Source organism: Acanthopagrus latus, chromosome 12, assembly GCF_904848185.1.
Source record: "Acanthopagrus latus isolate v.2019 chromosome 12, fAcaLat1.1, whole genome shotgun sequence".
NCBI classification, from domain to species: domain Eukaryota; kingdom Metazoa; phylum Chordata; class Actinopteri; order Spariformes; family Sparidae; genus Acanthopagrus; species Acanthopagrus latus.
Genome location: NC_051050.1, coordinates 25,233,979 through 25,261,779, shown reverse-complemented (window position 1 = coordinate 25,261,779; position 27,801 = coordinate 25,233,979). Strand labels below are relative to the sequence as shown.

Here is a 27,801-nt window from a genome sequence, read left to right as displayed (position 1 = left end):
ACACACACACACACACACACACACACACACACGTGACACTTCTGCTGCATTGAGTGTTTTGTGAAACTGGAATTCAGAGAAAGACAAACAACTCGTGGCTCTTCAGGTTTAGGGCTGATGGGACGACTTCCCCCGGTTAGCAAAGTGACCAAAATGCGTCGCCATTATTTAAGTGAAATGTGTTCAGTGTTTTTGGACCTGAAACTTCTATTTACATGTTTCACCGAAGGTTTTGGGATCTGTCCAGTAGATCTCCTCAGCTGGTGGATCACTGGGGGGTAACTTCATCTGTCAGTGTCTTGTTTTTGTCACTGAAGTTAATATTTTAAGACACCAAACGATTCCTACAGGGAGTTTAGTTTATCTAAAAGCCTGAGGACTGATTAGGGTTAGTTTGGGAAACATGGCTTCATTTTCTGAAGCTTCAGATTCTCAAAAACTGGAGGGAGAAGACAAAGTTTCTGCCGTACAAAACGTCGTGTTAACTAGTTGTTTTCTAGCGTTACTCACCTCCAGACTAACTACTCGTCTCCTCTGTGACCGTGCTGACGAGAACAGAGGAGTCTTAAATCCGACTCTAACCTTTATTGTTTGTCCTCATTCCTGTGGCGTCCGCCGTTCATCAAGGTAAATGAAAAGTTTCAGCTGAACACATTCATTACGAGCGCCACAACTCCCACGGCCACAATGATGTGTTTGATTCTCGTGGAGCCTCCTGTCGACTCGCACCAGCAGCCGGAGTTTAAAGCACACGGCGGTTTGTTTCCGCCCTCACACAGATACTGACCTCCTGCCGCGTCAGCTGGAGCGCATGCGTATCTGTGAGCGGGGTGTGTGTGTGTGTGTGTGTGTGTGATGGCGTGTCCGTGGTGCTGACCCGTGTGCTGAATGATGGCCGGGAGGAGGAGGAGGCCATGAGATCATGACCCAGCCTCCTCTTCCCTCAGACTGCAGCTCTCAGCTCTCTGCTGATTATGGCTGTCCTCCCACACGCTTGTTTATTTGCTGCGGGCCAAACAGAAGCGGTGGGCGTGTTGGGAAGGATTTAAAGAACTGCTGACTTTTTTTTTGTCTTACTCCATGTTGTCTGTTACAGACACTTGCAGTTGTTCAGGGACGGCATCAGCCGTCTTTGTTATTTGTTTTCAGGCTCAATAAACTGATCAGTTCCCTCCATTTCTGCGGGACGTTTAAATCTTCCAGGACTCCTGAACCAGCACCAGCGTTGTCTAATGGAAGCGCTGGTGCCTGTTTATGGTTACAAGGCTGTAATTGGACTGTGGCTGTTGGAGGAAGGTTTAGCAAACGGTCAACAACAGGGTTTGCTCATCACCACAAGAATACAGCCACAGTTACATAACCTGAGAGGCCTCTACTTACCATCTGTATGAAAGACAGTTGGAGACACAGGCTGAGGTGATGAAAGTGAGGAAACTCACCGCTGAGTCTCCTCATTGTGGAGAGGATGAGGATGTGGAAGAGGAAAGGGGGCGAGAGGAGCTTCAAACAGCTGAGGAGGCGGCAGGGTTTCCTCCGAGCCGCTGGAGCTGGAGGCCGATAACCCTTCACTCATTTCAACCACAGGAAGAGATTAGACCCACAATGCCTTCTGTCTGACTTCCGAGGCCCATCACACCTGGTGTTTATCTGTTCCGAGTGACCCGATCACGAGCAGACAGCTACAGAGCGCACATCAGCAGGACACGTAATGATTCTTACACAGAAGAAGGAAGAAATTATTTATGTAGAACATTTGTTGAATTAGCACAAAGGGCCAAATCATTACACAAGTTCCTCCTCACTCAACAACTCACTAAACTGAGTGTTTTTTAAATAGAGTCTGGGGACTTTCTGCACAAGCATCTCTGTCACCTGTGGAGAAAGTCCCCAGACTCCATTTAAAAAACACTCAGTTTAGAGTTGTGTCTAAAGTGCTAAAGTCTTACCTGCCAACACTGATCAGCTGTTTGAACACACTGTTTACACTGATTTCACCATTTACACTCCATTTATGAAAGAAGAAACATGTTATTGATCTAAACATGTCACATGTTACAAAGACACTAAACAGGAGAAAGTCCCCAGACTCCCTTAACAAATGTGTCAGTTTAGTGAGTTGTTGAGTTGGAGACACTTTATAAACTCTGTGAAACTCTGTCTCTGACTCATTCTGCATCATTTGGACCTTCTTGTTAATTCGGCAAATGTTCTACATGCAGATTTTTCCTTATTTGTGTAAAAGATGCTGTTTGTCCCAGTTACGTAGGTGTTTATTGGATCGAGGCTCGCTCGGGGCAGATACCAGGTCTGAGAATCTAACTGCTGGTGTTTCTTCGATCAGTCATTCTGTGTGCATGAGTCTTTAATTTGACTGATTTCTTTCCTCGAGGCCTGTGAGTGATACCCCTCTCACTGATATCCACCACACTGACTTTCTACTAATCACTATTTCCACTATTCGTGCCGACCCTCCAGTAACGAGAAAACTGGAGCCAGACGGCAGATGTTTGGGGAAGTGATTGACCTCAGATGGGAAGATTGTGAAGCCGTTGCCAGAGATGGTCACGTCATTGCACTGGATTCGCCCCAAAGCCCATTAACCCAATCTTCACATACACTGATGTCACTTGTACTTTTTAACTTCAGACTCTTTTCGTCCCCTGTGACACACTTTATGATGGCCACAGTTTCTCAGATGCCATTAAAGTGACGGTCAGGCTGAAGGTAAATCCATTCCCTTCACTTTACGTAATCGGATGACTAAAACAGACGCTCCTCTGTCGAGGGTCAGACGGGTAAACTGTCTCTCACTCGGAGACTTCTCGTCCTCCGGTTAGACGACCTGTAAGTGATTCTCTGCACATTTACTGAGCGCCTCGCTCGCTCGTCGTCACTCGGCATTAGAGACAGGACGGCAAACAAACTCGGCCGTAAAACCGTCTCCAGTTCTTCAGTGTCGAAAGACATTTTATTACCTTCCATAAACTTTCCCTCCAGCCGTGAATCACAGACCTTATCGCAGGTTTAACTGCTGACCGTGACCTGGACGAGCGGGAAAACACGACAACGAATTACAGGAATGAAAGCAGAATTACTGTCTGATGATGATTCTCACGGACGGGTCAGCTGTGACTGATCACAGAAGTGATTCCTCTGCCTGGTTCTCTGTGTTTACACTGGAGGTGTGGCTGGAAAACCAGACGTAGAGCGAACTTGTAACCATAGAAACGCCTTTTTTAATTTCTTTATTTCTACACGGCAGCATTTGTCATATTCAGCCAATCGATTCTAACTACTTTAAAGGAACAGTTCACTGTAAACTCAGTCAGTCGCTCCTCCCTCCCATGCTGATGGATGGAAATGTAGCTCCTAATTCGACTTGAGTACTTGAGTAGATGTACTTAGTTACATTCCATCACTGTTACCACGATAAGTGACGGATCGGCAGCGTTTCCTGTTGCTGTCTCTCCTCCTTATTTTCCTCCAGCTCCTCTTTTCCTGGAAAGGAGGTCAGGGTGGGCAGGTCTGTCAGAGGCTGTGGGAGCAGAGGTCAGGGAGGTGCAGGAGGAGGTGGAGGTGGAGGTGGAGGAGGCAGCAATCAGAATCAGATTGATGGTGGAGAATTGACAGTCTGGAAGTTAACGGAGACGAGAGCCAGTGCGGAGGGAGCAGTGAGGCTGGACGGGTGGAGTGCAGCGGGATATTAGGTTAGAAAGGTCCAGCAGCCTGGAGAGAGACGGGTGGAGGAGGTGTGTGTGTGTGTGTGTGTGTGTGTGTGTGTGTGTGTGTGTGTGTGCGTGTGTGTGTGTGTGCGTGTGTGCGTGTGTGTGTGGAGGGGGGTCTTAGGAGGGGTGGGGTTGGGAATTAAAACCATACCTTCAATCCATCACTGGAGCCGGTCTGGACGTCAGGGCAGTGCAGCAACATGTGGAAAGAATTTATGACCTAGTTTTCATTTCCTTGTTTAATACGATATCGGGCGCTTTAAGAGCGAGAGAACGGGAGGAGAAGGAGAGGAAGCAGAGAGCGAGAGAGAGATTAGGAGAGGCTGGAAAGGAGAGCGAGACAGTTTCACCTCCACTTTTTGTTTTTGTGAAGAGAAGCAGTGAGAGCGGCGCGCTTCATTTATTATCTGTAACTGTGTTCTTGTAAACGTTTCCTCCCGCGCTGCGATTGGTGGAAGGCCGATCGTCTGGATGCAGAGCAGAGCAGAGGAAAGGATGGAGACCTGACATGAAACTAATAAATAATGGAGGTTGTTTTATTATAATCAGCTGCATCTATATGAGGCTGATCTGTCACCTTCCTGCTCTGTATGCAAATAAACACCAACATCACTGAGACAAACACTGTTTTTTACACAAAGGAAGAAAGAACTTCATGTTGAACGTTTGCCGAATTTACAGCAAGGACCAAATTGTTGAGAATTTGTTGCAAACTTTCTTTTCACAAAGTTTGTTGAGTTTCTCCTCATGAAACAACTCTTAAAATCACTAAGTTTGTTAATGGAGTCTGGTGATGTTGTGGTTGGATCAGTTGAAACAGACGGTGTGTTCACAAACAGACCGAACACGTTATTTCACATCGATCCACTTGGACCTCTGAGTGTGTTCTGTATGACTGGATCACTCTTCTGCACTTGGCTTCACTTTTCAGACCCGGACTCTGTCTCAGTGAAGCCAAGTGGGTCAGGAAGTGACCTCATCCTTCCCCTGAGACGCCGGAGGGTCAGCCGGTGACTGGGCCAGGCTACCTTTTCCTGTTGTTCTCTGCTCTCTGACAGACATGTGTGTCAAGATCCAGGTTCAGGTCTCTCCGTCCTGGAGGTCTCGCTCTGATTATCTTCAGTTTCAGACAGTCGACAGGAAATCATTTCTGCCTGGTGTAACATTTTTTTGCGTGCTGATGGGATGCTTTGGATGCCGTGACAGCAGTTTGGCAGGAAATGTTTTGGACCAGAGAAGAGACGATGCTGCAGTCCATCAGAACTGAAGCTCATCTGACCTGTTGAAGGGTTTTTGCTGACAGATGTGGAAGTTAGCCGTCGTTCAGTGAGTTTAGTTGCCACCTCATGGGTCATTTATACTACGGTCACTTGACAAAGAAGAAAACATTTTGACCATTACATATGTTTTCGTGGGTTTTGTGATCAAAAATTCGCAAGCAGTGATTTTGTTTCCCTGGCAACAACAACCATTGGAGTCCCATCAGATTCTTATGTGATGGAAACACTGTTCACTGCTCCAGTAAATAGGACGGACCTTAGACACGACTTAGCACCGGAAGTTAAACTAGTCCGCTCAGTTCACCGAACATTATGCTGGCAAGATTTTAAAAATCAGTCACACTACTTACAGTCGACTAACAGTAAATATAATTTGACCGCAGGTTGAACAGACAGACAAACATTTTATAGGATCTACTGACAACCATGATCATGTTTTTAAAGAAAAGAGAGATTTTTTTCTGCCCCTCTTTACAAACTGCAGATGTGTTATTTTTAAAATGATTTTTCTACATAAAGATTTTCTCAGTTCAACCTGTAACTCACTTCCTTTAATGTCAGTTACACGTTCCAGAACTGAACCACTGTGTCATTTCTATTTAAATAAACGTGGGTCAGTTAACGCTCCATCTCTGCTCCCTCTCTCAGGTCTGTTTCTGATCCTGGGTCTGATGCTGTACCCTGCTGGCTGGGGTTCAAACAAGGTCCAGCTGTACTGCGGCCCTGACGCGGCTCCGTACCGGGCCGGGCTCTGCTCCATGGGCTGGGCCTTCTACACCGCCATGGGCGGCACCGTGCTCACCTTCGTCTGCGCCGTCTTCTCTGCTCAGGCCGAGATCGCCACCTCCAGCGACAAAGTCCAGGAGGAGATCGAGGAGGGGAAGAGCCTCATCTGCCTCCTCTGAGGATCACACTTCTGTAGAAGAAGAAGAGAAACGGGCCAATCAGAGTCAGCAGCTGCCTCCCCTGACGAGGCCGGCCTGTGTGCATTGTTTACCACTAGAACTGACTCCAAATGTCTGTTTTGTGTTTCTGTGGGAGAAATCTACAAGTGCCAAGTTTTCTTCTCAGTGTGTGTCTTTGTCTTTCTGCCACTAGAGGTGCTGTGTGTCTGTTGTTGGTGTCGGACGCCCGGAGACGCGTCGTCTCCGCGGCCGCCACGTGTCCACCTGTAAATACGTGTGATTATATATATTTTGTACATAGATAGTTATGATCGCAGAATGATCGGTCAGCTTGATCCAGGCTGCGCTGATGATGTCACTCTTGCCTTACAAACACGACCAGCGAGCCTGGATCTGTGAACCGTGTGAGAGTATGAACTCAACAAGGGAACCACTAACAGTCAGAATAAACTACTCCCAGCATCAGACTGGCTGATGTCCTGTAAAGCTCTCAGAATGTACTGTTGTTTGAATCCTTCATGTGTTTGCAGACCCTTGAAATGTATCAGTGGGAAGACGAGCACACGAAGCTCCGCCGTGTGTTTCGTTTGTCCTGAAATGAAGTTAGCTGATCGTGGACTCTGACGGATCTGGTCCTGGACTGTGAAGGATCTGGTCCTGGACTGTGAAGGATCTGGTCCTGGACTGTGAAGGATCTGGTCCTGGACCGGATAATGAGGACTCGTTCAAATGAAGTATTGCTGTTATTAGTGACGTCTGGTTTCAGGGAGTCTGTCGAGTCCGTAGATAGTGTCCTATCTGTTCCCATTTGTTTCTGCCAAACGAATAAAGAGAAGGGAAAAAAAAAAGAGTTTGGTTTCAGTTTTTTATCCAGTGGAAGCCTCGCTGTGGGGAGGAGCAGGAGGAGGAGGAGGAGGAGGAGGAGGAGGAGGAGGTGCAGGAGGAGGAGGAGGAGGAGGAGGTGCAGGAGGAGGAGGAGCAGGAGGAGGAGGAGGAGGAGGTGCAGGAGGAGGTGGTGGAGGAGGAGGAGGAGGAGCAGGAGGAGGAGGTGCAGCAAGTGGAGCAGCCAGCCTGGTGCTGAGACCTCGGTTTGGCCCTTGAGGTGGGGGTTGGTACGTTTTCCAGCCAGCGGGTGATCAGTTTTTCCACTGATGCAGAACTGGACTCTGTGTGTGTGTGTGTGTGTGTGTGTGTGTGTGTGTGTGTGTGTGTGCACGCCTCAAATTCAACAACATTTACTCAAGAACTGTCAGCTCCAGAACTGTTCTGTGGACTACAACGCTTCACCTGACAGATCTGAGTGTTTATGAGGATTAGTGAAACTTCTGCCTCCAGTAGTCGGAGGGTTTCTCTCTGGGTTACTCTGGGTGTTAAAAGAAACTGAGATAATGACTGATTTTTAATTTTGTGTGAAATATTCCTTTAATCTGGACTCAGTAGTTGAACAACAACAGCTGTATCATGGAGGCACAGGCCACCTGTTAACAGTTTACTGGTAATAAAACTGGTTCAGTAAGAACTGAACTTTATAACCTTCACTGTGGACTCATTGTGGAGTCGTTCAGTCTGATGTCATCAAAGATATTTTAATAAAATATCTGAGTACTTCTTCCAACACGGCAACTTATTGTAGAGAGTAACAGACACACTGACTAAAGATCATGACAGATATCTCAGCAGGATAGATTCTGATGCTGCTCTAATCAATACATTCATATTAAAGACGTATCAGGAAAATGTACTTAAAATAAAACTTCTGGATGGACAGAGGAGCAGCAGATGTCCTCTGTGACGTCACTAGATGATTCTGACTCATGTTTAATTCAAATTCAAACCAAACATCTTCAATCTGCAGTGACGTGAACTCTTGTTCTCTGATCTCTGCTGACCTCATGTGGTCATCAGCTGCTGCTGCAGGCTCAAACACTCAAACACTCAAACATTTTGCACTCGCCCTTTAATACACAACAGGTTGTGTTTCATGTTGTCGAGGAGCGAAACTGCCGAAATCAGAAAATACATCAGTGAATGAATAATTTATAATTTATGCCACTCAATAATTTGTACATTTTGACTTAAATATCTTTAGTGTCACTGCATATAAATGTCTGTTTTGCTTAATTAATTATTATTTTATTTGTCAATTACATATTTAGTTCTGTATTATTTTCAGATTTCTGCTTCGTTACGAAAACTGAATCAAGAATGAAAAACACCAAATTTGTGATAATTTCTCCTCAATAAATCGCTGATAAGAATGTAACTAAATAGATTTACTTAAGTATTGTACTTAATGGCAGACATTTACTAAAAACCTAGGAGCTAAAATCAGACAGTTCACTTAAACTTAAGTACATTTAATATGAGATCCTTGATATTGATGATAGCTTTACTTTTACACAGGTCTGACCTTTGGTTACTTTTTTTAATTTAAATTTTTGATTTAATTTTTATCAGTGGTGGAATGTAACAACATTTTATTAAGTAATGTACTTCAGTACAGTTTTCAGATATTTGTTCTTTACTTGAGTATTTTATGCTTTTTCACACTTTCATACTAATATTTCAACACCATATTTTTATTTTTACTCATATATGTCTTTTGGGTACTTTCACCCGTTAACAACGTTATTAAGATTAAATGAACGTCATCTTATTCAAATGTCTTAAATATAAAGTAATCAAGTTACATTAATTAAATGTTGTGATACTTTGAACAGATTATTTTTTAAAAAAGGTAATGAGTAACTGTTCATCAGACAGCATATAATCAGAATCATCGCAGAGCCTCATGTCGCCATTTTCAATATTTGTTCTACATTCCGGATGTGACGTATGTCTACTTCCGCCCGGCCTCTCGTTGCGTCTCAGTGATCCGCTGCTGGTGACCAATCCTCCACGTCGGTCGAACCTCCGGGCGGATGAGACGTTCAGGCAGCGGACAGTCAACACTGGACTTCAGCCCGGACCGAGTCGTCTGCCGCCTCTTCCTCCACACGAGTCGTATGTTTGGTGAAGTCGCTCGCTGTAACTTTTTATAGTAGCTGTTAGTTTTGAGACACATTCAGCGGGAACGACTCACATCATCCTCCTCGGAGAAATGTCAGATTTCGACAGCAACCCGTTCGCGGACCCGGAGTTCAGCCACCCGTTTCAGGTAACGTCAGCTAGCTGCGTTAGCCGCGTTAGCATTAGCTTCTTGATTGTTTCTGATTAATGACAGGTTGTTTCTCAGACACAGTTTGTTCTGTGTCGAGTAGCTGTTGGGAAGCTATCTGAGTGTAATAACTGTAATGTCCGCGGGTAGAAGACGTTACTTCACTTGTTTGTAGGCGTCAGTCAGAGTCGGTGTGTACTTTGCCTGGCTGCTGTGATATAACATGTACAGGTAGCAGGCAGTGTTAGCTAGCTTCACGTCCTCTGTTAGCCTCCCTGCTGATACACCTGGTTGTCTTTCAGTCAGTCTGTGTGCTGCCTTTATATAAAACATGACGTTTCCTTTATGATACAGTTATGAGAGTGTGTGTACCACCTGTCTGACAGCCTTCCCTGACACACCTGCGAAGCTAGCTTAAACATCTGTGTGCACAAGCAGGTAAACTAAACAGCTGTGGGTCAAACCACACAGACACAGTTGTCCTAAGTTAAAGGTGCAACATGTAGTTTTGTAGAATGAATTCAAACTCAACATTGTAATATTCAAACTTCCATCAGCAAATCAACAAACTGCTCTCAGAGGAAAATAAGATCCCAGAACACTGTTTGAAGGTAGGGAGGTGGCAGGGTCCGCCACATATAAACAAACTAAAAGGGTTTATTCAGTTTATTCAGTCATGAAACAAGAGTTTGTTATTTTAGTTTGTTTAAGTCAGTGAAGTTCTTTATCTTCTCAGATTGCTCCAATAAGCTGAGGTCCAGAGCTGCAACGATCAGTCAGTTAATTGATTGATCGATTGGAAGAACATTAATCACCAACTATTATGATAGTTGGCTACTTGTCACAGTCATATTTTTACAGGAATAGCTTTGATTTTGGACTGTAAGTTGGACAGTTTTTTGGGACATCTTTTATAGACTAAATGACAAATTAGTAAATCATGAATCTATTAGGCAGATTAATCAATGATAAAGTTGCACTGGTATGACATTTTTAAGGGTATAGATGAGAGCAGCCACGTCATTTTTGACAGACGCTTTAAAAGTGATAGCACCAAATAAAAAACAGCTGGTAGCGACATGCCTAAAAGCCACTAATTTACTTGTTCAGAGAATGGAGGACAGTAAGAGAGGAGATGTGATGCTGTGTTAAACACCTCATCACAGGTTCGTTAATAATGTTTGTGAGTCATCTGAGTGACTCAGGCTTCAGCAGAGAGGTAAATGAGGGCAGAGCATGCAGTTGACTTTGTGGTTACTGTCGTGCCCTCGTTATGCTGTCAGCCGTGTGTTTGTCATGGTGAAAGTATTTATTGATCATGTGATCGTCAGTCAGTTCCTCCCTCAGTGAGCCTGTGGTGGTGTTTCCCTCTCTGTCTCCTCAGAGGCCTATCAGGTGTACTGAACATGAGCTCAAAGGTAGATGGTAATTAGCATTTCCATTAGAGCTGAACAGATAACACGACACAAAATGAATCTTTAGTTCTCGTGGTAATCAATTGATTAATGCCTGGATATGATCGTCTTCCAGCTGCTCACATGTGAATATGAGCTGGATTTCGTCTTCAGGTTCAGTTACTGTTTCCAACACAAAGTTATCTCCTCGTCTGTGTTTCCCCCCGACAGCGTTTCTCTGCTGAGCTGCAGTGTGGGAGGAAATCACAGAGGGAATCTAGTGAAGTCTGAACTTTTCCCTTCAGGTTCAGATAAGATAAAAGAGTTGTGAATCTTTTAATGCTTGTTATCAATCTGTTCAGGCCGACCGACAGGCAGAAGAACAGTTTTGCAACGGTCTCGTTATCGTTTGTTCACTGGACGGTCGTGAGTGACAAGTTTAATTTTCAACAGTGAAATGTCCCATCGAGTTCTCACGTAGTCACATTTGTTAAACATTATCCCGAATGTTTCCAACAATGTTCAAACCGGAGAAATCAAAGTAACGGTGCGTTTCGTTTTGGTCAATCAGAGAGAGAGTGAGGGAGGAAGATAAATCCACTTCCAAAGTTTGAAAAGTCATATCTGAGCTCTCCTCCGTCGGATCAGAGCAGAATCTGATGAGACTCTGATGAGATGTTTATTCCTCCAGAAGATCTGGATCTACATCTCCCCACACAGCACTCAGCAAACGTCCCAAACAAATGAATTATGTATTGTGTGTTCAAAGCCATATTAAACTCAAGGTGATGTCCTCAAATGTCTGTTTGTCCACAACTCAAAGATATTCAGTTTACTGTCATGGAGGAGGAAAGAAACCAGAAAATATTCATGTTTAAGAAGCTGAAATCTGAAGATGTTGACATTAAAGATGATAAATTAATGATCAAAAAAGGTTATATCCCATCTTAGAGAGAGTGTGTGTGTGTGTGTGTGTGTGTGTGTGTGTGTGTGTGTGTGTGTGTGTGTGTGTGTGTGTGTGACGGCACAGTTTGACCCTTCAGACGCAGCAGAAGTGAATTATTAACGGAGGCTCATTAACATGCTGACATGACGGGTGACTTCCCGCTGTTCTGCCATTTTTCTCTCATTTGTTGGCTCTTACTCGCCGGCTGGAGGAGAACCGGAGCTTTGTTCCCTCCTCCGGGCGATCGTCAATACTTCATGAAATCATATGTTTCCACCGCGGCGACATGTGGCGCTCTGATCCCCTCTGGCAACCTTCCTGCTTGAATTTCATCACTCCCAGTCATGCTGCAGATTCTGTTCTGACCCATTTCTCTGGATGTGGGCTAATCACAGAAATCGCTCTCCCATGTCCGTCATTTAAGAGCACAGATATCACATTGTGTTTCTTCAGTAGCTTTAATCCAAAAGTGAGAAACACACAGAACTTTGAGTCCAGCTGGTTTCAGTCTTTGGACCCAGAGTTGTGTAACAAACTGCAGCTTCAACCGAACAAGAGTCCTGAAAAACACACCTCAACTCATCTTCAAATATTTGGATCATCAGTTGATCTTTTTTCTAGCTTTTTTCAGCAAAAATGACCTCAGAACAGTTTATTCTGAAGTTAGCATGCTAGCCAGCTATCCCCCACCTGTCCTGTCTCTCAGTACCACTGTGTGCCTGCAGAGGTCAAAAGTCAGTCTGGTGGTTGGACAAAGTTATCATGAAGAAAAGGGAATAATTTTCTGATTCCAGCTTGTTAATGTAAATATTTTCTGGTTTCTTTCCTCTGTCACAGTAAACTGGATATCTTTGGGTTGTGGTCTGAATAAGACGTCTTCTTGGGCTTTGAGGAACACTGATTTAGACTTTTTTTTGAATGAATGTGTGTTAATTAGTTGCAGCCCTCGTGTCAGGTGCACATTCACTAATCTGTGACTTGTAACGTTGCAGCAGATCCAAAACCCTGAAATAACTTTTCACATGGCGGCACATTCAACAGGTCGCTGATCTGATTTTCACTTTTGTAAGAATAGAGTTCAAGATGAAAACTTTACACGCGGTGAATATTAATGTGTTTGTTGGCTGTGGAACAGGGCGACATTAAAGTTTAAACACAACATATGCTGAAATATTAATGACCCTGGTGACGAGCTGCAGCAGCAGAGCAAAGAGACGCTCGCAGAAATGTAAGAGTCTCAGAGACGCAGTGAGACCGGACGAGGATCGGACTTAATGTTGGATGTTTGAATGAAACTGGTTTGTGACTGACAGCAGCTGATGGTAAGATAATTATAATATAACGGTGTGATAATGTAGCTGAACAGAAGCCTGCAGCAGGAAGGGAGAGGATGTAATGAGATCTTACTTTTAGGTATTTTGACAATATTTGTCAGGTTTGTTTTAATTTCTTTGACACTTCTTTATGCAAAGATGTTTCAATAATCCAACATTTTGTTTTAAAATGTCTAATATTTATACTTCTGCTGTTATTTGTACTGGATCCAAGGTGTTCTGTCTTTGTCTGACACCTATTGAGCCTGTTGTTCATTTGGGTTTGGACGATTCGGTTGAGTTGTTCACTGTGGACAAAATATATAAATTTATGACATAATATTTCTAAATGTTGTACTTCTCTGAACTAACAGGGTTTCAACCTCAGCTGTTTTTCTTACCTATTGAGCCTGTTTCTCATTGGGTTAAGCTTGTAATGACTCTGGTTTGTTGCATACGAAATGATGTCACCTTGTTTTGTTTCCTTGGCCAAACTTCAAGAGGTCATAGCTAAAGAAATATTTGTATTTATTAGTTTTACAATCAATGACATGAACTGTTAATAGTGGTTGAGCTGATGGAACAGAGCGGCTGTTTTCTGACTGTTTCCGCTCCAGCCTTTATTCCACTGTGTGTGTTTGCATAGTTCATTGTAAAACTGACATTTAAAGGCCTCTATGTGGACCGGGTTTCTTGACATTTGCCCCTCCTGCGAGTCAGGAATGTGCTTCAGCAGATCGGAGAGATGCATTAGCAGTTATTGTGACGAGCGCAGCACAACTAGAAAAACACACAGCCTCCGTTTTTATTCCTGTCTTCGGCTGCCAGAAGCGTTCCCACCCCTCCTGAAGCTATTTATAGACGTCTTCCCATGAAAATTATTGGAATCATCCCGTCTTTGCCAGTATTGAATTATAGGCCTGCCGCGTTTTGAATAATGAGGGCTGTTTGGCTCCGATCTGACAGAATAATGGGGGGTTTTTACACTTGTGAGCCATTTTACTCTGACTGTAGAGATTTCTACTGCTGTCCATGGTGAGGAGACTTTATTTAAAGCCTTTCCTCTACAGTTTACGTTGATCTTACTGTTCTCATGTGATTCTTTCTCAGGATCCATCAGTGACACAGGTGCGGCAGGCGGCTCCTCCGGGGTTGGAGGAGTACAATCCATTTGCAGACGCCAAACCAGTGAGTACTTTTACAATGAATCCAGTGATCCAGTAGATTTAAACAACATGAACAGGAAGTCATCCAGCGTGGCACTCCTCACCCTCTAACAATCAGTCTTCGTTCATCATGTATTTGGTCGTCCTGTTGTAAGATGATGAGCGTCATGCTTGACGACTTCCTGTTCATGTTGTGTAAACTGTCTTTAAATGAGCCATCAGGTCTTCTGTCAGGTTGTGATGTCGCAATGGTACAGTCACCGTCCTCAGCACTGCTGTGGTTACAAAAACATGGACAGAGTGGATCCTGCAGTGTCCTCTCAGACCTGTGAGAGCTGACCAATCAGAGCAGACTAATCTTTTAAAGGGGCACAGAGGGTGAATAGAGGCGCTGCAGTTTGAGAGAAGCCAGCACTTAAAATTAAAGTTAGTGATCATATATAGAAACACAATAATGTTGATGCTGAGCAGCTTTAATAAAGTGCCCTCATGCATAATTAACCTTTTACTGGTCGATCTGAATGTAAGAGGTCACATCTCGTCTCTCACATCTGTTTTTTATGTTTCTGTTCTAACTGTTTCAGAGAGCTGTATTTCATCAGATGATCATCATTTTAAGAAAAGTCACTTCCTCATTTCTTTCCATTTCTGACCGTTGAACATGCTTTTAATGCTCTTATGCTTCCTCCGTAGGCGCCTGCAGGCATGGCGCCCAAAACTACAGCTCCCGCCACCAACACACAACCCGCCATCATGAAACCCACAGAGGAGCCTCCGGCCTACTCGCAGCCTCAGGCGCAGGTAACACTGACAGCAGAAAATACGCCGTCTGATTGTCTCCGGCTTTATTCTCTGTGGTCTGCAGAGAAAACATCATGCTGATATTACTGAGTGCAGACTGTGACATGTGTGGTGCTTGTGTCCGGCACTGAAGGCAGAAAATCCATTAACACGACGGCTGGTTTCGTGCTGAGTTTGCGGACAGAAAAGTGTCTCAGCAGGAGGTTGTTTCCATCTGTGAGACGCAGTCGGAGAGATCCAGGCAGCTGGAGGAAAGAAACTTGTTTGTAGGCAGAGCTCCTGGGAACATGTCGTCGTCACGTCTCCTCCTGCTGCTGCTGCTGCTGCTGCTGTAGAGGATTGGATTCATTCTAAAAGAAGAAACAGAGAATTTGTCAGGAGATGAAGAAAATAGTCAACCCAACAGTCTGACACACACACACCTGTACCTTCAGTGTTGATGTCTGTTTTATATGTGTGTGTGTGTGTGTGTGTGTGTGTGTGTGTAGGAGCAGACGAGAGGAGCTGCTGAGCTGCTGAAGAGGCAGGAGGAGCTGGAGAAGAAGGCTGCCGAGCTGGACCGCCGGGAGAGAGAGATGCAGTCGCTGAGCGCTTCAGGAGGTCGGCGACACACGACACACAGCAACACGTCATGACTGTTTCTGCCAGACACTCAGTAACTTCATACACTGATGTGACATCGTTTTGATCTGTTTAAAGAATGGTTTGACTCAGAGTTTGGTGAGCGGATCGACACCAGTCTGTATGCTAAAGATAAAGCTGGAAACAAGGGGCACTTAGCTTAGTTTAGCATGAAGACTGGAAGTAGATGGAACCAGCTACAGAAACAGAAACATGCAGCGCTCGTATGTTGTCCTGTGAGGTCCATCACTCGCTGAGCAGAAACAGAACTTCTTCTGACAGGAGATGAGTTTTCTCTTCTTCCCACTGCTGTCGTTTTCTTATTTCTCATCTAACTCCATTTAAAACCACATCAGGCCCGAGTCATGACACCTCCTTTGTATCTCACCAGAAGATGAGTTTATTAAAATTGGCTGTGATCACGTTTACATGTACAGAGAATCACATGAACTGCACCATGTCATTACTGTGAAACCCGTTCTGAAGTCTCGAGTGATTCATCAGTGATTTGTTGTCCCTCCTGACGAGCACACTGTAAAACTTTAATTTCTTTATAAGCTTCGGTGACTCACAGGTTTGTCTTCGTTGTTTCAGGCAGGAAAAACAACTGGCCTCCTCTCCCGGAGAACCTCCCCGTGGGTCCGTGTTTCTACCACGACATCACCGTGGACATCCCTGTAGAGTTTCAGAAGACAGTCAAGATCATGTATTACCTCTGGATGTGTGAGTCGCTCGTTTTATTCCTCACTTAGTGTTTTTCACGATGATGTTCAGGATGTCTGCTGCATTTTAAGGACAGCGAGTCACTGAAGAGTCAAACCGAACGTTCGTCTGGAGCTGAAACAATCTGCTGACTAATCCACTCAGCCTGACTTCTGAACTTCCCATCTGCAGGTTAACTTATCTTAACACCCAGATGTGTTTTCTAGAATAGCTAAAATAAGTCAAATCTTGTGTAATTGTTCAACATACTGCAGGATTTCTTACTTCTCACAGTATTAAGAAACATTGTTATATGTGCAACCTAAAATTAAAGCTAAATGAAGAGAGAATGTTGTAATATTAAGGTAAAGTGACAACATATGGATGTTAATTAGTTTGTCCCCGATAGCTTTTTAATTTGCCGAAGATGTTTTGGAACAAACTGGTGTTGAGTTATTCTGATTATTTTCAGGATTATTCATTTGATCATGTAATCATTTATCACGTATTTGTGAAAAATCTGCCTCAAATGTTCCCAGAAGCCAAAGTGACGTGTGACTCATTAACTTTCACTAATGAGACAGAAAAGCAGGAAATCCTCAGTTTTAAGAAGCTGGAACCAGACGATGGCTGACACTAATTAGTCATTATGAAAATAGTTGGCATTTACATTTTCACACTCGTGACAGTAAAATTAAAACATAATAAGGAGTTTTGGGGGTATTTTTCTCAGGTTTCCTCATTAACCAGCCAGTGTTCATTCGTACTGCCTCCATCCAAACTTTGTAAAACTTTGCTGCTGAAATAAAACACTTCCAGCTCGTAGAGTCTTTGTAGCTGCATTTAATGGGATTTAATACAATATACAGCCTGTTAAAGTTGATTTTATAGTCTTACAGTCTGTCTACAGAAGTGTAGATCTGCTTATCATGGTCACAAGACATAGAATCTGGATTTTCAACAACAAAACTTTTAAAAAATCTTAAAAATACAGAATCACGTAATGAATTTGTACCAAACTGATTACTTCTTATAAAATCTACTGCATTAGTAATTCCAGTTAACCTCCACCCGACCCCCTGAATAAGGGCAGCTGCTTTTCCCCCCCTCCACCCTCCACTGCTCCGTCTTAACGCTGCTGAGACAGTCACAGATTCAGGGAATGAATGGCTGCAGATGGCATTCAGTGGCCACATGATGAGGGCACGTGCTGTAGTCATGTGGCCACATGAAGTGACTCGGTCAGATGATCTCTCAAAGGTCCGTTTGGATACAGATACGTCCCTCCCTAATTCTTTTACTGGATTGTTACAGATGAGTGACGATAAAGGCAAAGAATTTCAGACTATTTGTTGAAAAGACACCAGAACAAACTGGATTCTTTTGAGGTGTTGAGCTCACTGCTGCTGAGTCAACATGCAGGCTCATGTCATATTTCACACCGGGATGCAAAATCCTTCCAGTGTTTCACTCGTATAACCACACAGTCACTGTCAGAACCCTGAGAACGAGTGGTAGGAATGAATTATTGAATGTGTGTGTGTGTGTGTGTGTGTGTGTGTGTGTGTGTGTGTGTGTGTAACTGTGCTGTGTGTTGAAATATTAAGCGTCAGTGTGTGTCTGGACACTGGACACTGCTGCAGCAGCCCGGTGAACAGCCTGCTGACGTACAGAGACACAGGCTTTCACTGAACGCTCCGTACAGACCTCAGCTGCTGCTGATCGCTGTTTTCATTATCGATTAATCTACCAAATATTTTTTGTTTTGCCTTAAAAATGTGAAAAATTCTCCTCAATTCCTCACATTTAAGAAACCCAAATGTTTGTTGTTTTTGCGTAAAATATGACTGAAGGAATGATTCAGTTATCAAAATAGTTGCTGATTAATTTTCTGGCTCATCTGATGGTTGCGGCTCCAGGACAGACACTTACTGGACTTCTTTCTTCTCCCTGCTCAGTTCACACGGGGACGCTGCTGGCGAACTTGGTGGGCTGCCTGGCCTGGTTCTGTGTGGACCCAGGTCGTGGCGTTGACTTCGGCCTGTCCATCCTCTGGTTCCTGCTCTTCACACCGTGTTCGTTCGTCTGCTGGTACAGACCGCTTTACGGAGCATTCAGGTAAACGACACGAACATTTTCATTTACCTGAGATGTTGACATAATACACGCCTTCGCTGTTGTTCATGTCCTGTTTATTTTCTCTCTCTGCAGGAGTGACAGCTCCTTCAGGTTCTTCGTGTTCTTCTTCGTGTACATCTGTCAGTTTGGCATCTACGTCCTGCAGTGTATCGGCATCACGGGGTGGGGCGCCAGGTGAGGAAAACAATCATCAAAACAACACTCTGAATCAGCGATGAGTATTTAGATGTATCTGTAATGTTGTAGCCAAAGCTGGACTTCAAAAACACTTCTGATAGCAAAACAGAGGCTGTTAGCTGTAGATGAATCCAAACTTGAATATTCCCGACAGCAGGATGGTGTGTGTTAGTGTCTGTGTTCATTGAGTTCTAGAATCTCACCCTCTTCATCCTTTAATGACTTTCTGCCCTGCAGCGGGTGGATCTCAGCGCTGACCGCCCTGAATACCAGCATCCCAGTGGGCATCATAATGATCCTCATCGCCGCCCTCTTCACCTCACTGGCTGTCTTGTCGCTCATCATGTTCAAAAAGGTAAACGCACAACGAAGAGAGATGATCATCCCCATCACAGAGGGAGGAGATTATGACTGGATATATATTTATGTCTGAACTGTTCCTTTAAAGTCCCCACAGTTGTAAATCACCTCCTCTTCCTCTTCAGGTCCATGCGACGTACCGAACCACCGGTGCCAGTTTCGAGAGAGCCCAGCAGGAGTTCGCCACAGGTGTCATGTCCAACAAGACGGTCCAGACAGCCGCCGCTAACGCCGCCACCAGGGCCGCACAGGGGACCTTCAAGGAGCAGATCTGATTGGTCCAGAGCTTGCTCGTCTCTCCGTCCAACCCACACCCGTCCCTCCACCTCCCTCATCTCTGCTCATCCAGCTTCCTGTGAGCCGGCTGGCCTGTCTGAACACATGGAGAGTCCCGCAGCCTTCTGACGATCAAACTCTAGTGGTTCACGTGAGGGCGCCGTCCAGTCTCCGGTGATGTGGGACTCGAACTTCATCACCGACCCCTCACCTGCGCTGCTCTCCTACCACTCAACCAGCGTGCTCTACTGTATCTGCTCTGTGTGAGTTTGTGTGCGTGTGTTCAACTAAATGAATGTTTGTGTGTGTGTGACAGATTCTGATGTAGCTGAACCGACTGTCTGAACTCACCTGGCCATCGTTGGCTTCCTGCGTGTCTTTGATTCGTCACTCTGATCACTACTTCCTGTTTTTAAATTAAGTTATTATCAGGCAGACGGAGGTCGTCTCGCACTTTCACTCACTTGATGCACATGCAGCATTATTCTCTGATTTATTTTGCTGTTTTCCATAAGCACAGAAGTCAACAGGGCTGCCCCCTGGTGGAGAGACTCTGTACTGTTGAAGATGAATGCTGTGCATTCCAGTTCACTGCCTTGCCTTCTACTTCCTGCTTTCCTCTGAATTTGGTTTGAGAAAGTGTGTAGTCTGACTTCCTTAAAGGACCGTGTCCACGTAGAGTTGCTTTCCTTTCTCTCAACTTAACAGAAAAAGTTGTTTTTCTTTCCCCTGGCCTTGGTGAAAATATTCACTGTATTTTTGTCTCCTGAGGATCATTTCAACACCCACATCCTCCTTCCTCTGATGACCTGAGAAAACAAACAGATAGTAAACCACAAAGGGGGCGGAGCCGATAATAAAATGGTAGCTGCATGCAGCGTTTTTTCTCTCAGTGCACAAAAGCTTCATCCTCAACTTTTCTGCCTGAACAACCCTCCATGTGGACACGGGCCCCAAAGCGTCTCCCTGCATCTTATTAAGTATCAAACACTGACTCATGACGGTTAGCATTATCTGATCATCAGCTGATTAATCCAGACTGGTTTAAAAAAACAAAGCAAAGATGTTCAAATTATGAAAGAAAGAGAAAACCAACAAATATCTGGCCTTTCCTTCTCGAAATGTCATTACCACGTCCTGACTGTCTCATGTGTAACACTGAGCGACTGTTTAATTTCTGTGGAAATTGTTCAGTGCCGTAACATGGATCAGGCTTTTGTCTGAGTCTTAGTTAATTGACTGATTAATTAAGCTCCAGTATGTCATCCTTCATGAAACTATGCCTGTTTTTAGCATTCAGTGACCGTGTGGATGGACAGAGAACATAATGAAAACATACTTTTAATCTGTTTCAACCAGCTCAGTTCCAGCCAACCAGAGCCGTCGTTCTCTGAGAACGTTACAGACGGTGTTTCATACTCAGAAGATGTTTTGATTTTGGACGCTCGATCACTTTGAAGTATTTATCTGCTGGAAATCTTCTGCCTACAACAGTCTACGTATCCATTGTGAAATTAAAGCCAAGTTGCACTTTAAATCCGCTCAGTAGACTCTGTGTGTGCAGAGTGAAGGATCACGACTTCCTGCTTGTTAATTCGTATACGCAACATTCACCAGCTGAGTTCGGCACAGCTCTCACATGAAGAAATGAATTGATGACGACCCGCCGCTCTGCGTGCACAGCTGCATGTTTCTACAGGTGATCTGAAGAGGAAAGTGTCACTCGTCTCCGGATCTGCTCGTGTCCTGGAGACTTACCTCAGTTTAACTCAGGATGTTCCCTTCACCTGCATGACGAGGTTAAAAAAATGATATGAGAGTATATGAAATTAGACAGCCCTGTTTTTTAAATATACGTGCTGTAAATCAATATATTGCAATAAATCAAACAAGTTAAAAAAGAAGATAAACATGGCCAGTAAATGTTGATGTAATGCTCTGATCAATGCCTGCATTTCATAATCTGATCATCACCAATCAAATGCATCAAATCTGGACCTCTTTGAATGTGTCTTTTTCTATAACGTGACCTCATGTTGCTGCACGGAGGTCTGAATGTGTCGATCACTCTGTCGGTGTGTGTGTCACGTTTAAACCAGTGAAGCCTTCGTATGTGTGTGTTGTGCAGGAGTGTAAATAAGACGGAGTTTTGCCTTCAAGTCTTAATCTGTGTGCGGGTCAGAGTGTCAGACCCTTCTGGACTATCTGGAGATGTTTCATCTGTTGAAGCTTCCTGCGACATGCCTTGTTTTCTGCTCAGTTCTCTTCTTTTTGTTTTGTATTTCACACTGTCTTAATTTGGACCAGTGCATGTGTACTGCTAAAGGAACAGTCCCCCCCCCCCCGAAAATGAAAATCCAGTCGTCCACTCCTCCTGATGAAATAAAGTCAGGTGAAGTGTCGTAATCCACAGAACAGTTCTGCTAAACATCTGAAGCAGCTGGAGACTTTATGATGACTTGACAACAAATAATGTCTCCATACAGCTCGTCCAGAGTCTACTGAGGCCTTGAGGTCACAAATTGGTTCAAAAAGACTTTATTTACTCTGTTTTAAAAGTTGGATTTTAGATGTTGGGTGAACTGTTCCTTTTATGATAATCAGACTGAGCTGCAACAGAATTTTGCTGTTTATTTTAAAAAGATAAATGTGAGAACGGCGTTAGACTGCACTGCAACGTGAACTGTGATGTTCTGTCGATGGACCGTGGCTTTAAGCTTCATAATCAACATGGTTTGTGGTAGAAACACTGAGAATGAACTCAGAAGCATCTCTAACATTAAAACTTTATTGAAATTATTGGTAAAACGTAGTGAGGAATGTTTGTATATTTTGTACAATTTACAGACGGTCGGCTGTTTGCTCTGAATTTTGCTGTAATTTTTGAAAAGCACTCTGGTTTCACCTTCAGTCGCATGTTGAGTAGTTTTGAGTTTTGTATATTTATTGTATTAACACTGAATAAAACTCTTCTTCTGTACATGTTTTATGGTTTCTGTTTGTGTGTAAAGGATCGTCCAAATAGAAAATAAACTAAAAAAGTCAAATATTATTTTTTTTTCCCTTCAGTGAATAAACAAGCTGTTCTCAGGAAAATAAGGTCACAGAACACTGAGGCTAGAAAGATGGCAGGGTCCGCCACATTATAAACAAAGTTACACAGTGAATGAAATTGTGTTCAAAAGCACACAGTACAGGATTAGAAATGTCTTTACATGCGTGTATGTACTGTACACCAATTATTGGATTTAATATTCAGAATTATTCTGATTATCTAAATCAGTGATTGAGATTAAGCTAAAATAAATTGATTTTAAAATGCAGTCCTTTGGCTCTGATGCAACATGTAATCTGTAAAGTAACTAGTCACTGAAGTTGTCACAAATTAAGTAAAAGTAGAAATATGTTCTTGAAATGTGGTGAAGTGGGAGACTAGTAGCAGGAAATGGAAATACTCGAGTAAAGTACAAGTAACTCGAAACTGTACTTAAGTTACCTTCACTGACTGTTGTTGACAAAATAAATGCCAATAGTTTCACCTCAAATCATTTAAAAATACAACGCTTATGTTATTGATTACCAATAAAATAGATTTTTCTTTAATTTACGTTAAAAAAGAAACGTTGATTAGTACGTAATGTTCTTCATCTCTGACAAATTCCAAGTGCCGTTCGTTGTTACCATGGCAACAGGACGGCTCGGGGCGTGTCCAGCATAGATCTAGATTTTCTTAAAGGTACAGGCACTGTGAGTGTCAGCACACGGGTCTCTCTAGTTTATGTAGATCTATGCTCCGTGTGCAGCTGCAGCCCTGTCATGTGACACCGACTTGTCCAGCTCACACTTCCGCTTCTGCGTGTAAAAGTTGAGTGAAATCTCGGAGAAGTTTACAGGAAGACTGTTGCCAAGTTAATGAGCACTTTATAAGTTTGTGCGAGTTTAAGTTTATTTATCGGGAAGTTGTTTGAATGCGGAACATGTCGACGGCGGTCCTGTACAACGACCAGGGAGGAGCGGAGGCTGCCGTGGAAGCGGGTCAGGAGAGCACCCCGACCACCTCCAGCACCGGAGCTGCCTTCGGACTCTTCAGCACTGACTTCAAAAAGTAAGCTAGCTTAGCAAGAGTTCCGCCTGCTGTTAACGCTGTGAGTTTGTACTGAAGTTGAGCAGTTATGGTGAACTTTATGGTGGAGCTGACCCGAAAAGAGCCCGGAATGACCCCGCAGCATCAACAAGCTAGGCGGTGATGGCGACTGACCGTTAGCTGCTCGTTGACTGTCAACATTCTAAAACCGTTGTCGAGACGTTTTGTTTTCGGTTGTGTTTGTCCCCTGTGTGTCACTGTACTTTGACATAAACTCACTTTTTCACAAGAGACAGCAGCTGCAACATAAAGTCTAAAGTTACGGGCAGAAATCTGCAGATTTGATCTTGTTTATCATGAAATTAACTGCATTTAAAAGTAGCTGCACACCTGGAAACGGTTTCTCTTCCTCCATTAAGGTTGAGGATGTGATTTGGGTGAAGTGTTGATGCACGATATGGATTTATTTCAGCCGATAACCGATAATTACCTGCTTCTCTTGGTGATAAGATCAACACCATCAGTTCCTAACCTGTAGTTAAACACACCTGAAGGTAAAAAGGCTAAGAGACAAAATGGATGATGCAGTGATTTCTTCTTCTTCTTCTCCTTTTCTTCTGTGTTTTTCTTGGCTCTTGAACAGCAGCTGAGTCAGATTTTGTAAACACTGCTGTAAATAAGCCAATTAAAACAAGGTGACTTCACATTATTGGCTCTTTTCATCAGCTAGAAACTACATCCATATCAATAAGTAGCTGATAACATACCTTTCCTGATATAAGGATTCGAGATTCAATCTGTTGAGAATGGATCAACTAAACCCTGAAATATTCTGGCATCCAAAATCCCAAAACTGTAATATTTGTTTTAATTTTGACATTTCAATTCACTTACTTAGTCTCAAAAACCTGGAAAAGAATGTGAGATGGTGATTAGATGAGATATTTAATTAGAGTTCACTCAAACCTCTTCAGTTTCATACTGTCAGTGTTTTGGCAGCAATTCATGTGAAGTTTAGTTGGTGACAATGAAAGCGGGACTCAATAACAAAAAGCTTCATGCATTAGTATAACATTTGCAGAACATTGACAGCTGCAATGATTGATTGATTAGTCGTCAACAACTTTGTGTCATTTCTTGATTAGAATAAGAATCTAAATTCTGTGCTGTCAGCTTGTTAAATGTGAATATTTAGTTGTTTCTTTCCTCCTATATGACAGTAAACTGAATATCTTTGGGACATTTGAGGACGAAACACTGATTAACGTTTTTCACCATTTTATGACATTTTATAAACCAAACAAGTTATTGATTGGTCATGGAAATGAGCGGCAGATTAATCAGCAGTGGTGATATTAGTTAGATGCAGCCCTGTAGTCTGATAATAACATCTGATCTGTCAGCGTCGGTTCATTAACCAGTTCAGCGAGTCTCTAATCTTTGTTTCGAGAGCTTCATATGATGTGTACAGCTGTGACTTTCTTCAGAGACAGCTGCAATGACATCTGGTCTCCAGACTTCAGACTGAATGATCTCTGCATTTCTGCACAGTATTGATAAGTAAAAAGAAACCATACTTATTTTGTAGATTGAGGGTTTTCAGCAGGTTAACGCACTGAAGTGATCTTCAGACTGTTGTGAGGAAGATATAACACGGTCCATCTTTAAAATTTCAGGTCAAATTTCTATAAATTCACATAACAGAAATTACTTTCAAACCCAGTACTATTAAAAAGAAACAACCGATTACCAAACACCCTCCTGCAGCACATCGGTGTTAAACCTGCAGAAATCGAGCTGTCGTGTCCAAACCACATGGAAATGATAACAGCATGTCAGCCTGCAGGTGGATCCACTGACCTCTGCATGCCTCAGCACTCTGCAGCCACAGGCCAGAACAGCAACACCAGGAGACAACTGCAAAGCACTACTTGTAAAATGTAAAAACATTAGTTACACACCCTGAAATGTGACAGAGCGTATCTTGCATGAAGTTCCTCTAAAAGCCATAACTTTAATATTTGATTATTTTTTATTTATTTTATCAGAAATATTCCCACTGAGGTTAAATGCCTCTTTTACAAGGGAGTCCTGGCAGAGAAGGCAACAAGAAGAACAATTTTATTGTTCTGTATATAAGTGTTGAGTTTTGACCTCAATAAGTGTTTTAGCTTTCTGTATGCACCATGCAGAAAGCTGTGCTCTGCTTTTCCAACATGGCAGCATAGAAAGTGTTTTAGCAGTTATATAAAGTCAGTGATTTATTACAAATGATTGAATTTAATTTCATCAGAATGGTTTCAGAAATCTTTGTCTCCGCTGTTGATTATGGTTCTTAGGAAGAATATATATTCACATTTAACAAGGAGGTTGTTTTAACCTGTTTTAATCTTAGAAAATGCTCAGACCAATTTGATTAATTTAATACTTGACAACTAACAAAACAGTTGAGATTAAAGGATCAAATTTCAAGTATGAATGTGTTAGTTTGGACCCTGAGCTTTGTCTTTCTTATCGAAGACAAACAAGACGTTGAATTCATTGAGATGAAACTGTGCAGCCTATTTGAATTAGTCTGCAGCTGTTTTACATGCTTAGACATGATAACAAAACACACTCAGACGTCTGAGTGAGAACAGAACGAGCTGAAGCTAAATGAGACATATTTTGACTTCGGTCTTGTTTCTGTTGTTGGCGTGTTATGCTAACACCACATCACATTTAGCTTCTACATTAGCTTGTCAAAAATATGTGTAATCAGATTTCCACTGTGTCAAACTGAAACTGGATTATGGTCAGAGGTTCATCCCAGAAATCTGCCACTAGAGGGCAGACAGTCACCAGTACATCCGTCCTTTACATTCACTAACTTGCTTGAGAACTCAGTGTTTCTGCTGCTGAGCTGCCCAGGTTTGATGCTACCTGAGTGGGAATGTGACGTACACACCAGAGCAGATCCAGATTTGAATACCTCAGTAAACATTTTGTCTAGAAATGTTCTCATATCTGTCCTGCATGTTCACCCTGCAGCTGAGTTTTCTCTGCTGCAGGATTTTGCCTGTTGTGATTCTCAATTTGAGGCCTTTTCTTTTGCCAAACCGTTAAATGTTGCTTAGCATGCTAAAGTGAACCTCTAAGCTGTCTCACATGATCATCTACCCAGTTAGGCTAGTCTTGGTCATATGTTTGTCTACCTCTAAGCCAAGCTGGAGGAGCAGAGTGAGAACACAGAGGCATGAATGATGCTTCTGTCTGCTCTTCTCCCCACACAATTCACAATGCTGCGGCCTGTACATCCTCAACTATCTGTGTCTCCTCAGCTACATATTTGGGAATTAAAGCTGTTCCAGTCGCATTTGTTATTTGAGTTTACTGAGTGTTTGTCACACTCCTGCAACGTTCTGTCGTCTTATAGGCTGATTATCTGTGACTAAAGATGGGTTTCACTGTGGCACACTGCTTTGGTTGTATGTAACGGAAGGGCTGCAACTCACAGTCACTTAAATTGTTGGTTGAGTCACTGATTTTCTCCATTATTTGATTAGTTGTTTGCTCAAAAACATGTCAGAAAATGGTGAAAAAATCCCAAGATGACGTCTGCAAATGTCTTACTTTGTCCTGAATAAAAAAACTGAATATATTCAGTTTGTTGTCACAGAGGAGGAAAGAAACCAGAAAATATTCACATGAGACGCTGGAATCAGAGAAACTTTGACATTGTTAAAAAATTGACTCAAGCCATTTAGTCTGTAGTTTTGCTGAAGAAATGATCATGAGCAGAGAGAGATCGTCATTGGCTGATTTTTTTTCTGCCTAAATAAACCAACTGTTTGTTTTCATGACTGAATGAACTGATGATTAAGAACAACACAGTTCATACAGTTATACTTTGTTTATATGTGGCGGACCCTGCCACCTTTCTAGTTTCAAACAGTGTTCTGGGACCTTATTTTCCTCCGAGAACGTGACGTGTGTGTACATGTCACAGCTGACTGTCTGTGAATAAACAAAATAATTCTTCTAACATCTTCAAAATCTTGTTTGTTTAAATCCCCGAAAATTGTGCTGAATTCCAGAGTTTAAATAATGATCATCAAATCAAACTTGTTGTGGCGTTGCATTAAATGAGATGGATGCACAGGCAGTGCATTTGTGATAAATATTCATTAGTAGCCTGACATGGATAAATTATAATATCATAAATCTCAGCAGTGATTGAAGGACAAAGATTTGAAAAGCTCAGAAGGAAACAAAAGAGATTCAGTCGGGCCTTTTTAAAACAGATTCACACTTTGTATATCTGATTGGGTGATATAGCATATCTAACTTAATAATTGACTGCTTAAACTCCTTACTTACTTCACTTTTAAATTCAAATCATTTTAGTCTCTCAGATAATATTCTTGTTTCCCACCAGAGCTGCAAGTTGGAAAAATTAGTCCTGCTGTATCAACTTGAAGGTGTGATATGAAAGATTATATATAAGAAATCTGACTTATTTCAAAGTTGATGTATTGTGTTGCATGCTAACCAGCTAGCCCCATCCTGACCTTTTTCGTAATATCACTCCCAGTCTGGACTGCTAGCTGCTTGGCTCAATGAGCTAACATAGCTAAATAGCTAATAGCATGAGTTGGCAGTTGTTACTGTGATGGTGATATGCTCCTCTATTCTGTGTGTTGAGTTTGAGAGCTAATTCCTTCATGTTGCACCTTTTTTAAAAAGGACAACAAAGTGAGTGAGTAACAGCATCGG

General features: G+C 42.9%; 3 protein-coding genes across 6 annotated transcripts in view; all 3 read left to right on the top strand.

Moving 5' to 3' along the window:
• The window catches only part of lhfpl2a (LHFPL tetraspan subfamily member 2a), a 34,789-nt gene extending 28,029 nt beyond the window's left edge, over positions 1-6,760 (top strand). For all 4 annotated transcript variants that reach the window (XM_037117977.1, XM_037117974.1, XM_037117975.1 and 1 more), the window contains one exon: positions 5,654-6,760. In XM_037117977.1, coding sequence (XP_036973872.1) covers positions 5,654-5,910 — 257 coding nt within the window. In that variant the 3' untranslated portion in view covers positions 5,911-6,760. The remainder of the gene's footprint in view (positions 1-5,653) is intronic.
• A 1,947-nt stretch (positions 6,761-8,707) lies between these two features.
• On the top strand, positions 8,708-21,944 carry LOC119030067 (secretory carrier-associated membrane protein 1-like). Its single transcript, XM_037117403.1, has 9 exons — positions 8,708-9,067; positions 13,831-13,908; positions 14,580-14,687; positions 15,176-15,287; positions 15,903-16,031; positions 17,969-18,128; positions 18,222-18,323; positions 18,564-18,681; positions 18,812-21,944. Exons 1-9 carry the CDS (start codon positions 9,011-9,013, stop codon positions 18,959-18,961), a joined length of 1,014 nt encoding a protein of 337 aa, XP_036973298.1. The 5' UTR covers positions 8,708-9,010; the 3' UTR covers positions 18,962-21,944.
• An 804-nt stretch (positions 21,945-22,748) lies between these two features.
• Positions 22,749-27,801, top strand: part of ap3b1a (adaptor related protein complex 3 subunit beta 1a) — a 58,606-nt gene continuing 53,553 nt past the window's right edge. Inside the window, exon 1 of the mRNA XM_037116845.1 lies at positions 22,749-23,067. Coding sequence (XP_036972740.1) covers positions 22,931-23,067 — 137 coding nt within the window. The 5' untranslated portion in view covers positions 22,749-22,930. The remainder of the gene's footprint in view (positions 23,068-27,801) is intronic.

Coding starts and splice junctions, on each gene's coding strand:
- LOC119030067 (XM_037117403.1), top strand. CDS start 9,011: ATGTCAGATTTCGACAGCAACCCGTTCGCGGACCCGGAGTTCAGCCAC. Junction 13,909..14,579: donor CATTTGCAGACGCCAAACCA/GTGAGTACTTTT, acceptor CTTCCTCCGTAG/GCGCCTGCAGGCATGGCGCC. Junction 18,129..18,221: donor CCGCTTTACGGAGCATTCAG/GTAAACGACACG, acceptor CTCTCTCTGCAG/GAGTGACAGCTCCTTCAGGT.